We start from the raw sequence: 12,924 nt of genomic DNA, 5'->3' as shown, positions 1-12,924 counted from the left end.
ACAATTCTTTCTTTTATACACTGGAGATAGTTATAATCAACTTCCTTTGCCTGTTGCCTTTGGAAACAATAAAATATTTAAAAAAGAAACAGCTTGTACGATCAACAGTTCCCGTTGATAACCACCCAAGTGAACATCACTTAACATTTATGACAATCCAGTTGGATGGAGTCATGCCCATGACTGATAGCTACACTTAGCAACGTTGTGGTTTTGATCAGCTGAGACAAGATCCAAGGGGATTAAACAATGGATGACATCTCAATGGAAACCACAGCACTGGGAACATGTTTATATGTTGGGATAATGGATGAATGTGCTGCTCCAAACGCATAAATATTTATACTTCACAGCTCTGCTGAAAACAGACAGGAAACATTTTTTCAAACAAAACTGAAGGGAACAACACTCATAGGTTGAACACAGACTCAGGCCCCCACTGTCTGACTTTTGCTGACAAACAGCATGTAGCTTTTTTAATGCATAAAGTAGCAAGGCCTCCTGCCCACACCTCCCCCTACCAGCAATCCTAACAGTGGGTGTCTTACATCCCCAAAAGCTGACGGCCAGTGCTTCAGAAACATCTCCTAACCAAGTTCAACTCCTTTCAAGGACCCCCAGAGCTGATGAAGTCCCAGGGACGGAGCCACCCTGTGAATGAACGACAGCAGTATTTATGTTCTACAGTGGGGGGAGAGAGATGGGACCACAACACTTTTAACTCAGATAATGTATCTTGAACAGGGCTGTAAAATTCAAGGGACCTACCAAGTTCTATACATCTAAGGCCTTCCAGTAGGTACTGGACACCCTTAGTTTTGGGGTTCCCACGTGACTGTCTTGATAGTACTGTATTCAGACATTTGAAAAATGACTTCAAAGGCTGGATCCCTCCATAGGTCTGATGTCCCAGTCTGCTCCTGCATTGGTGCTTCCTGCATAAGCAACTCATGACCCGTTCAATATGCTGCTGGCACTATCACTTCCCCACAGCAAAGCTCCCAAATCAGCTCTAGAGCAACCTCATATGGAATACAGGAGGTCCAGACTTGCTGTAAGGAAATCTGGCAGTTGAAGTGGTTAACTTCAGCTGTCAGCATGGGCAGCAGAAAATAACCTTGAGGCAAAGAAAACATTTTCCACACATATCCATCTGGCTAAGTTAAGATGTCCCTCAATTATTCTTTTCAAACAAGTATCATTGCCTAAAATAAAAAACTAAAGGAAACTCTAGCTGTGCAAAGCTAAAAATTTTACACACAGTCTTTTTACACTTAATTTTTTTAATGTGGTATATATCCATACCACATGAGTTTTGCCTAAATTAACCATAGTTGAACAACTTCTTCATTTCTCTAGTCATGTTTGTAGCTCCCAGGTTTCCTGAACGTTTCACTATGTCTTATTACAACTAAAGGATTTATACCAATGTCCTATGTACATACATGCTGAAAGGCTTCAAGTGTAAAATGCAACACTGCACTTGGTTCTAAGACCACAGTATTATCCCAGCTGCAGGGCATAAGAGATAAAATCTGTATTTAAAAAGAAGCAATAAATATTTCTTGAGAAACCTGGTTTTAAGAATGGCATTTTTTTAAAACTTCTGGAAAGTCACCCTGTATCCCTGGGAGACAAGATTACCAGGCAGGGGATGGAATCATAGGTGTGTGCAAAATTGCACAGTTGCAGTGTATGCCCACACTGATGACAATACATCTTCCAGCTCCCTCCAGGATATCACTTGCATATTTGTATATGTGATGCATTTACTCTACACAAGGTATATAGCATTGATTACATTACTAAGACATGTCCTTGATCCCAAAAAGTGTAGGACAGTGTCTGCAAGGTGTTGACCTCCATCAACAAACCAGAGCTGACTGCCCTGTCATTAGGAAGGAAGAGGGAAGGATGACAAGGACATGTTTTTCACCATGAATTCCACCTTTAGCACCTCACTGAGACCTCAGGGATACCCAGGGGTACTCACTGATGCTCAGCCTGTCACTGATGTCTGGTTTTGCTAAATTCTTAATTCTCTGCTGTCCTTTTTATCTCCCCTTCAACTTGTGCTGCCTTTGTTGTTTCTCTTCCCATCTTCCCACTGAACACTAAGTCTTCTACCTGCTCCATTAATTCTTGGTCTCCAATGTCTGCCCATCCAGCTTAAAAACTTGGAGCATTACCATGATAAGAGAGGGAGAAAAAACACCAAAAGAGACATGGTAAAAAACAAAACAGAACAGCCATAGATGCATTGGGGTGGGGAATGGGGTGGTCACACCATTCATCCTGGTAACGTGCACCATCTAAATTAAAAACCTAAGAATCTTATTACATGGTGCTTGTTTGGAAACATTCTCTGGGGCACTTCTTCTTTTCCACTGTCTGTACAGGGAATTTAACCTCCTAATTTAGGCAATAGCAACATGGATCATCCTCTCCACCACACTGAAATCACCCTATAGCACCCACTGCTTTGTGATGGTGCAATAAAGAGGTACCGTGGGGGTTAAAGGATGTAACTAAATATTCCTAATGAAAGAAACTAAACATCCCCTAGTCCCAGTGGCTCACCACGTTTACTCCATAATCTCAAAGCAAGACCTATTCTCTAGTTTGTAAAAGTCCCTCTGCACTTTCAGCTCAGCCAAAGGCATCAGCACATCCTTCTGTGCATGGGCTGAAGTGCCACTTACAGGGTGGGGACTCTGGACTGTTGTATAAACAAATGCTGCTGTGGATAATGCTGCTCCTTGATCAATATCCACTTTGATCAACTGATCAATGCTTTTTCTTTTTTTAAAAGGCACTTTGCTCTGTGGGGAGCTTATAGCTTGACGAATGGTGACACATGAAGCAGTCTCTGAAAAGTAGGAAAAGGTCAGCTCAGAAATGCAAACTGACAGCAAGCTGAGAGGTAACTTGTGATCTGATGGCATGGAGAAACCAAAGGCAACAAATCAAAGCTTGGCTTAGGCCAGCAGAGGTAACTGACTCTCTACAGCAGTGATTTTGAAAATAACTTTTGCTGATTCAAGAACGTTAAAAATAGAAGTCAGCCACAAAATTGGATTTTCTCCATGCTTTTGGAATTTTTTTTTTACTATACTTCTGATAATTACTGGGGTTATCAAAATGCTTAGGACTCCGCTGTGCCAGAAAAATAGCCATATGGCCATAACATCAATGCCACTCATTTACTGGTTAGCATGAAGCACCAAAATTCACAATGGCTGTTCCCCGATCGCTAAAAAGCACAAAACTCCTGCGCAGAATAACCAGACTTTGGCTACACTTCTCTGTCTGTAGACTAAGAACTGAAAGAAACAGGAGTAGCAGCTGAATACCCAGATCACATTGTGTGATAAAAATGTAGAGGAAGTGAAAAAATATTCTGTAGGAATCTACCAAGGATCTTGTAACATCCATGTAATTCCCTGTTTAAAACACCGCCAAACCCTCCCTCGTTTTCATGGGCTAAGTCCATTGCACACTCCTGCGATAAAGCCATTTTTCTCATCAGAAGGCCATTTCAAACACACAGAGTCCTTCCCCCGAGACATTGTGTTATTTCTCCTTCACCATCTCCCAACTTACCCTCCAGGGCACAGAAACGCGTCACCTTCTCCGGCATCAGCTTCCCGACCTTGTGCTGACAATACACATCCGCGATCTCCTGGCGACACTGCTTAGACTTAGAGCGGGACATGGCTGAGATTGCCTCTTTGCCCGTGACCTCACACTTGGGTGGTTGGTCGTATTTCAGTTCAGGGGAGCTGTTTTCAATTTTTTTTAAAAGATGCTCTTTGGGAGACGTGTCAATCTCCTTCAGATTGTTGTTGTTGTTGCTGCTGTTTTTTCCGGGGTGATCACTGAATTGCACCACCTCATTGGAGTTCTTCCCCAGCAGCAAGTTCTCCTTCATCTTTTCCTCTTCCAGTTTCTTTCTCAAGTGCTCCTTTTGCTTGCTAAGGGGTTTTTTCACCAGCTCAGACTGGTGTTTTTGCCTCTGAGTCCTGGGAGCAAAGTTACTGTTATCAATAGTTTCAAAGTCCTTGGGGACTGAATTTTCATTATTGCTGTCTGTTCGCATTTTCTCTTTCGGTCGGTGGGAAAAATAGCCATCCTATAAATGGGGAGAAAAATTATACTCATCTTACTAAAATAGTCATATCCCATGCATTACAAGCATTTCTTACATGACAACACAAATCAATTACAATCCAACATACTGCAAAAAATCCCCACGTTAGGATTCATAGCAGAAAGACAGAGCTAAGAGGCTTCTGAGCTGCCCAAGTCACCCACACAGGCACCCCCTTCCTCACTGGGCCAGAGTTCAATCCTCACCTCAGATGGAGCAGGGGTGTTTTAGGTTTGTGAGCAGTGATTAGCCAGACACTTTGCCCTGACACCATGAAATATCAATGACAAAACCCACACAGGTTTCAGTGGAGCGAGAGCAGGTCCTTCAGAGCTTTCCTTCTCTCCTTGTGATAACAACTGCAGTTTGGTATCCCAGGAATTGCCCCATGCCTCTGCAGAAAGCACCACCTGACCACAGGACTACAGCCTGACCTTTCTTCCAGTGAAGTAACTTTGCTACAAACCAAACCCCTCCCAATCTTATTTTTTTTCCCAGTTTCTACATACTAGAACTTCAGAGAAGCGTTCCCATTGAGTGGGTGCACTGCAGGCTTCCTGCAGGTGGGAATTTGTGGGAGCAACAAGCCCTGTGTGAGCAGCTGCAGATACTTTGGCTCCCCGGGAGGGTCAGAGCCAGGCTCAGGTGTTGGCTCTTAACCACCATGTTCCTCTTCTCCACACTGGGTACTCTCTGATAAATACACAGCCCATAATGTTGCAACATTTAAAATATATCATATAAAGGAAAAGGATGGAAAAAATCTATCTGCAGCAGAATAAGGTTTTGCTTCACAATTTCACCCCTGTGACAGGTGGAGACCTATTACCATGGGAACTTGTCCTTGCTCATCAACAGCACAGGTGTTGATGTTTACAACAGCAAAGAAAAGGGAGGATTCTCACAGAGTGTGAGAGACAGCAGAGAACAGGGCAATCTACTCTAGAAAAGATGTGACAGGCTAGAACACAACCAAGGGGCACTTAGGTGTGTATATGACTATCAAACGGGACAGCCAGGGGTGGGTGAGGCTGAGCTGCCTTCACTCCAACCATGGAAATCAGTTCTCAGGCTAGTGAGGGACACAATTTTTAGACCCATAGACCAGGAAATATCTCCATTTCTAAAAGTGATCAGTAACAGATGAAATGAATGATGAATTGTTATTAAAACATCTGAAGACAGGAATACAAATATTAATGGACTTTTTGAGTCTGTCCTGTTTCCTTTCCACTTGTGGAAGACCTAACCAAAAATTAGAGGCTGGGAAATGACAGCATCACTAATGATGACTGATGGGATCATCTTTTAGCACCTGTGAATCACATTTTGTATTCAAAACATTTTACCAGCATTAGCTAATTCTTTCTCACACCTCTTCTGGGAGGAACTAAACAGTGAGGGTTTGCAGAGAAAGGAGAGGGAGATAATGACTTATCCAAGGCCATGCAGGAAGTCAGTATCAGTTTGACCTCTGCAGCTCAGCAATGAGAAATGTTTGAATAGTTCATTCATTAGAAGATGTTGTTTTGTAAGTGGATGAAGTGATTCTCTCTCCATGAACATGTTCAGTTTGCAATTAGCTTTAGCAGTCCAACACAGAATACAGAGGAATTAAAAACAACAACAACCAAACACACAAAAAACCCCCCACACCACACAAAAAACCTGGAAACAACTCACAAACAAAATGCAAACATTTTTCAAACAAACAATATATTTCTTGTTTAGGGAGAAAGATTTTTTTTTTTAAATTCAAATTTTAAGGGCACACACGAAATTAAATTATTTTTTCTGTGGTTTGTTTTTTTTTTTTTTTAGGAGAGGAAAAGAACAGCATTTAATACAGAATCACAGATTCATTTAAGTAGAAAAAGACTTTTAGGATCGTGGACTCCAACCATTCCCCCAGCACTGCCAAGTCCACCACTAAACCATGTCCCCAAGTGCCACACCTAAAAGTCTTTTAAATCCCTCCAGGGACTGTCACTCCACCACTGCCCTGGGCAGCCTGTGCCAGGGCTTGACAACCCTTTTCCATGATTAAAATTTTCCTAATATCCAACCCAAATCTTCCCTGGCACAACTTGAGCTCATTTCCTCTTGTCCAGTCACTTGTTACCTGGGAGACAAGACCAATCCCCACCTGGCTACACCCCCCTAAATCCTGATCTGTACAGCAAATGCATGTTTATAAAGGGGCAAAGAAGGGAGAGGAGGTGTTCACTGTTGGTTTTTTTTGTGGTAATTATTACCCCACAAATGAGACATTGGCCTGAACCAGAACAGCAGGCACACCCCCCCCTCATGTTCCCAGGAGCACACAGCCTTGCCCACACTCTGCCCTCCTGCCCCATCCGAAACTCTGGAGTTTGACAAAGTGCCAAAAGATGAGGTGAGGGCCCGTTTCTGTTTCAAACAGCATCTGACATAATATCTGTGTGGTGTTTCCATCGGGATCTTTGCTCTCCATGTTACCAACCCTGCACACAGGAGTGCTGGACAAGCTGTGCAGCTTCCCTGGGACTGCCAGAGGCTGCAGCTGCGGGCTCTGCAGCAGTGATCCCACCTGGCTGGTGCACTACGCTGGCACAGAGCAGCAGAAAGCTGTGGGGAAACCTCAGGAGAAAAAAGCAAAGTAAACAGCAGATTTACTGGTGTGCAGTTCACCTCTTTAAACTGTTTTCCTTCTTCAAGTGCTTTGCCCCCTCTGGGAAATGCTTTTCCAAGTCTACATGCTGGAATCTGAAATAACAAATGAATTCTAAATGCTTCAAAGGCAGACACAAAATGAAGCTCGGCTGTAACTCTTCCCTGCCTGCAGGGACAGTGAACACGACAAAACCTCCCCACAGGAGGACACCCAGTGTCTGCAGGGACATCTCTTTGGGAGGAGCAGGGACTAAAAATAAAGCAGGGTCTGTACAACAACTGTAAAACCAAGAGCTATAGATATACATTGAAAAATAAGGACATGTAACAAATACCCCAGCTGGACAGTGAAATCCAGCCTCACGCGATCCCACACCTGTTGGTGCAAGTGTAAAATGCCACAAAACCAAAACCTCCACCCATCTCTAATTTGCTTTTCTCTCTCGATTGCTGTCACCAAAGCCAAGCATGATTTTTACAGTATAATGATTTCAAGATAGGCTCCAGACGTGACAGCAGAACGCACACATTTGCAGTGCAGAGGAAATGAAACTCAGCACTCTGAGCTTAGAACAGCAGCAGCTGCTGACAATAAGTTGTGTTCATTTGTGAAGTTCAGGGGTACAAACAATAGCAGCACATCTGGTTTTCAGCTGCCTGCAGGAAGATGGGTTTTACTTGCTCTGCAGTATTTTATTTTTACAGTGCTGGATTAACTGCAGACTTTGTCATGGATGTCTGAGACACTCAAGACAGGACAAAGTCATCTTGCAGAAAGATGATCTGGAAACCAGGCAATCCCAGTTCTGACAGTACCATAGCACAGACATCAGTGGGTTCACCATCTGAATCATCATTTTTCTCAACTTTTATCTATTTGTTAGTAGCACCTCCTTATCTCTATGCTTGCAAATCACTGAAAAAATGGAAGGCTATCCCAGGACCAAATGAGAAGCAGAGAGCCTATTAATATAGCCTGTATGTGTCCACAGTCAAAGATGAAAGCATTATTTTCAAACCAACACCAAACACTGCTCTTTTTGTTTTGTATCGATCTCATCCAAAGAACACACAAAGAAGTTATTAGGGAAAGCACCATTTTGGTCTTTGCAACAGACCAAATCTCTCTAGAACAGACACAGATCAGAGGAGGATCTATCAAAAGTCAACTCATTTGAGAGGCTACCCTACTACATTACTCAGTACTATAAGGTGTCAAACACAACACGTGCCACCCAAGAGCACACATTTCAACTGTGCCTCTCCTACAGTCCTACCCTCTGTCAGTTTAAAGCCCTTTCCTCTTGTCCTATCACTCCATGCCTTTGTAGAAGTCCCCCTCCAGCTCCTTGTAGCCCCTTTAGGTACTGGAAGGTGCTAAAAAGAAATCTCTGGAGAGTTTCCTTCACTTTGCAGCACCATATTTCAAAGATGAAGTGTGACATTGTGGATGTGTATCATCGAACACAGACCTAAGAGAAGGATTTCCACAAACAGAAATTTTCTGTCCTAACTTCATCAGAAGACACACAGAGAGGTTAACTGCTGAGTATTCGATGGCAAGAGCCCTGTCAGGGAGAGTTTTAATGACTGTGGGGCCTCTTCTGTGCCTGCAATTCAGCAATAACAAGCAAATTCTCTGAAACTGGGAAAGAACAGTCTGTACCCAGGAGTGTACATGAGATCACTGCCAATTACATACTGATTGCCATTGATGCTAAAAATAATATTATAACATTAATGCAAAAATAACATTTTAAGCTCAGAGCCATTTTATGTAAGGAGAGAGTTTGAATTCTGCTCCAAATTCTGCTGCTTGTTGAACATGCAGATCTTAATTCTCCAAACTCCAACTTTAATGTGTTTTATTAAAGTTTGTCAGACACAGTGTGTGCTCTTTGGTATATTAGCTACTATATCTACACTGATTGAGGGTCTGGGGCTCAGGTACTGTGAGTCTGAGTTCAAAGTCTCATCTGTCTCAGGAAGGAAAGCCTGTGTTTCTGCAGAGACTTTGCAATCTAATAAGAAAACCATGGAATAAATTGCTGCTGTAACCTACTGCAGACCCAACAACAGCAGGTGCTGCTCACTCCACCTAGCACAAATACAGAGAACTCTGAAGAACTTTACAGCTGTCTGTAATGACAAAGGGATTGTAATGACAGCCTGTTAACACTTTCTGAGGCTTCTGCAGGTACAACTCACACCAGCTCAGCCAGGTAAGGTTACATACCTGCAGACTGCCTCTCTCCATACATTTCTCACTTGCATCTGTCAACTACATTTGCATCTGAGTTAAGCACACTCAAGCATAAAGATGAATTTGGGATTGCCCAGTTTAGATAATGTAGGTCACAAATTCTCATGTTCTGTGTGTTAAAGGCTGGAGGTTAAAGGCTATGGTAGCAATACTGGCCAAGAGAAAACTCTAACATGCCAGCACATTCTCTGGGGGGTATCTAGCTGTAAGACCAGCAGACACTACAAAGCCATCAGGTACCAACTTGCACAGTTCCTGACCGCCCCTGGAAGGAGTGCTCTGCCAACAGCCAGGGATTAGGCAATGACTGCTCATTTTTGCAATGTGCAAAAAGCCAACACCCGACCAATTTCAAACCTGCTTTCAGAGAGATAACCTAACGTGCATTTAAATCGGCAGAGACTCAAACATAGCAGACTGCTGTGCACCAGCTCTGCAGACAGCAAGGGGACGCTGAGGGATCCAGCTTGGGACACCAAAGCCAAGGGGAAGAGCCCACACCGTGCAGGTGGGCACTGCTCCAGCATCACCTGCTACACACCTGCAGAAGCACAGTGCTGTTAGAAGGCTCCTTTTGTAGAGGCTTTGTATGGAAAGTTAAAGAAAACCTTAATCAGTTCACAAAGGCACACAATAAGAGCTTGCATTTATCTGTGAGAGATGTTCATTGCATTGTACAGAGCGTTTCCTCCTGACAAAAAGAAAATGCTCCATTCTCGGGAAAAGTTATTCATCGTATGATTTCTGCATCAACCAAGTCCTATAAATACCACCCAGATGGATGGACCATGTGCAATCAAGCCCTGAATGGTAAATGTTCACAGCTTCAGTTTATCTCACAACTGATTTTCTCTCCAGCATGGAAGGATTTGCTGTCTTTTTGTACTGAGAACATATTCTCATATTCTTCTCTTGGCAAAGCATGGTACCTTTTAAAGACACAGCAAAACAAACCAAAAATATGCATATACACACATTGAGCAAGAACAAAACACACAGACCTTTCTCTAAATACAAAGTACTGGACGTGCTGGCCTTGAGGGCCAGGTATAAATCTAAGACCTGTACTACAAAAACATACGTATTTTTCCTCGTCACATAACAAAGCACATCACAATTATTGACCTCAGGTGAAAATATGCAGTGACTGGGCAGTCATGAAGGATCACACACGACTGAGGTGCCCAGAGCTGGTGCAGGCATATTGTGTCCTTGCTGGGGTGAGTGTCTGGCTGCAGGACCCAAATCAGCTCACAGCTCCAGGAGGTGGGGAACAGCTTCAAAATCTGCATTGTATGTCAAAGCCTCAAAGAGACCCGGTCAGCTTTTATGGGACCATCTATCTTACCTGTCCTGTGACCAAGAAGAATTTAAACAGCACTATGAGAAGATAATTAAAAAAACTTTCTGTTCAATATTAATCACAGCTCTGTGACATATTATTTTGCACTGCCTGTTAATTATTCAGTAACGACACCTTCCAATTGTCAGAAGATGGCATCTCTACAAGCCAGGACTGCTGCTGGATTAAATCTGTTTTTCCTCCTCTCGCCTTTGTGCATTTGAGGACTGCTTCTTAGTTGAAATCAAAACCTTTTGCCTTCAGAACTACAAACTTTACACTATGGTCTTGAGAACAAGAGTAGAAATTATAAATATTCCTTATGCTTCAGTGGGCTCAAAATCTGAATTCATCCCATTTTTTTTGAAACAGCTGGGCATCCATCTCCCTTGGCACATAGCTGAAGAAACTTTTCAGACTACCCATTCCACGGGCAGCTACAGGCTGCCAAAATAAAGAGCATGTCAAATTCAGCTCCATGGCTGGTTCCCAAATCCATCCTGGGAAGCAGCTTCACTCAAATCTTTTCTGCAAGAGTCCAAGAAAAAACATTTTTCTCCATCACTGTAAAGTAAAACCACAGGGCATTTTCCTGGAAATGTCTAAACGCTCCCTGTTCTGCTAAATGCATACAGAAGGATGGTCACCATCAGAATGATAATAATTAAAGAAAAATCACAGCAGAGAATTGCTGAGGCAGGTGGGAGAATGGGTTAGATCCTGCCTCCCTTCCCACTGGCAAACCAAGTGAGCCCATTGCCAGGATGATCAAGTGTGTGGGGCTGACACACTGCTGGCTACAGGAGCTTTGGGCACCTCCCCTGTGTGCTGCAGCCCACCATGGTCCAGAGGCTGAGCACCACAGCAGGGATCATCTCCTGTGCTCAACAGCACAGCTTTCAACATCCCTCAGATCCTCATTTCAACAGCTCAGAAGGCCACTGGGTGAAGGGAGGTGCTGTCCCAGGTAGGGCAGGACCCTGCTGATACAAAATGAACTCTGGATCCAGAGCTCACCCCATTGTCACCTGTCCTACCACATCCACATCTGTCAAACTACAGAACCACCACTGCTCTGCCTGAAGTCGTTGTGCAGCCACACGGATGCAGAGCAGACACTCTGCCACAACACCAAAACAAACAAGAAATTAGGAACTTTAATCGAAGATGTGGCTGATGTGCCACAAGACCCTTGGAAAACGAGTACTTTTGGCAGGTTTGAACAAAAGCAGGGCCAAGGAGAGCAGATGGAGGAAAGGCAGCAGATGTTAGTTATATTTTTCCATATGTTTTTCCGCTTTGCTGTAATAAGTACATTGTACTTGAATTTTCAGTGGTTGAAGACTTGTGAGAAATATTTTGTGAGAAATTTGTTACTTTATGCCTTTCCCTAAAAAGGGAGATGCAAAAGGTGAAAACAAGTTTATTGACTTGCAAGCTGGTAAAGATGAAAGATGTAATTAGTTCAAACACAGTGCTTTCTGTTATGTAAAAGGATTTTGAGAAAAAGCAATTGTTTGGGTTAAAAGGGCGATTCCGATATTTGAAAAAGCACGAGTCCTTCAGGTTCAGTGCTAACAGATACTTACAGGCACAGCTATCCCAAAACTACTGCAACACTTGTGTTTCAATCCAGAGTAACAGATGGACCACCACAAAGTGCACAAGGGATCCTGTGCTGGAACATCTGCACTGGTAAGTGATTGTTTGGATGATTATTTTTCCCTTCCTTTTCAAAAATGTTGCCACTCATTTTTATTTTTTCCTAAAATCAGTTTCAGCAGGGTGTTCTAAAACACTCGAAACAACATCATAAAAACATCATTATTAGAAGCTGCTTTTATCCCTTTTTGCATACATACACTAAGGGAGAATATTCTGGTTTGAAATCAAATGAAAACAGCTTTAAAACTTTGGCTGCTTTTCTCAAAAGAGTTTTTCTTTTTTTTTTTCCTAACATGTGACTTACTTTCAGAGTGATTTAGATTAGGGAGTAAAATAATATTGTATCTCTCAAGAGACCAAACAGATTTTCACATTTGTTCCATCTTAGCACAGCAGCTGTATGAAAAACCGTATAGTATCAACAGTAATGTAAAATGTTCATGTGGTTATTAAAAAGTTGGGAATACTGCTAGAGGGAGCTGTGAAAGCACATATCCATACTGCTTTAAAAATTGACCACTTTGTTTTCTGCTAATTTAAACTTCTCAGGAAAGTTTGTACTTAGACACCACAGACTAGTCAAATCTATCCAATATGTAGCAGAACTTGATTTATAAACAGTAACTGCCCCCCACTTTACACATATTGTTCCCTTTCAAATCACACTCAATCTCATTAAGACTCCAGACTCATGCACAAGCCCTTCTCTTGGCAAAGGTCCCTTCCAGTCCAATTCACCAGGAACAGCAACACTCACTCAGGGCAGGATTTTTTGCCCGTATACACAAACACACACACACATTTTAATATTTCCACCTCTGCTTTGTATCACGTTTAGCTCTGCCTGGGTGT

At 42.7% G+C, this 12,924-nt stretch overlaps 1 protein-coding gene across 1 annotated transcript in view; it reads right to left on the bottom strand.

The window, feature by feature from the left end:
- XYLT1 (xylosyltransferase 1) overlaps positions 1–12,924 on the bottom strand; it is a 183,574-nt gene that overhangs the window by 89,342 nt on the left and 81,308 nt on the right. The window contains exon 2 of the mRNA XM_032704234.1: positions 3,604–4,132. Coding sequence (XP_032560125.1) covers positions 3,604–4,132 — 529 coding nt within the window. The remainder of the gene's footprint in view (positions 1–3,603; positions 4,133–12,924) is intronic.

The sequence above is a fragment of the Chiroxiphia lanceolata genome, chromosome 16 (assembly GCF_009829145.1).
Source record: "Chiroxiphia lanceolata isolate bChiLan1 chromosome 16, bChiLan1.pri, whole genome shotgun sequence".
Lineage (NCBI taxonomy): Eukaryota > Metazoa > Chordata > Aves > Passeriformes > Pipridae > Chiroxiphia > Chiroxiphia lanceolata.
The sequence above is the reverse complement of the archived record's forward strand: the minus strand, read 5'-3'. Positions and strand labels throughout refer to the sequence as shown.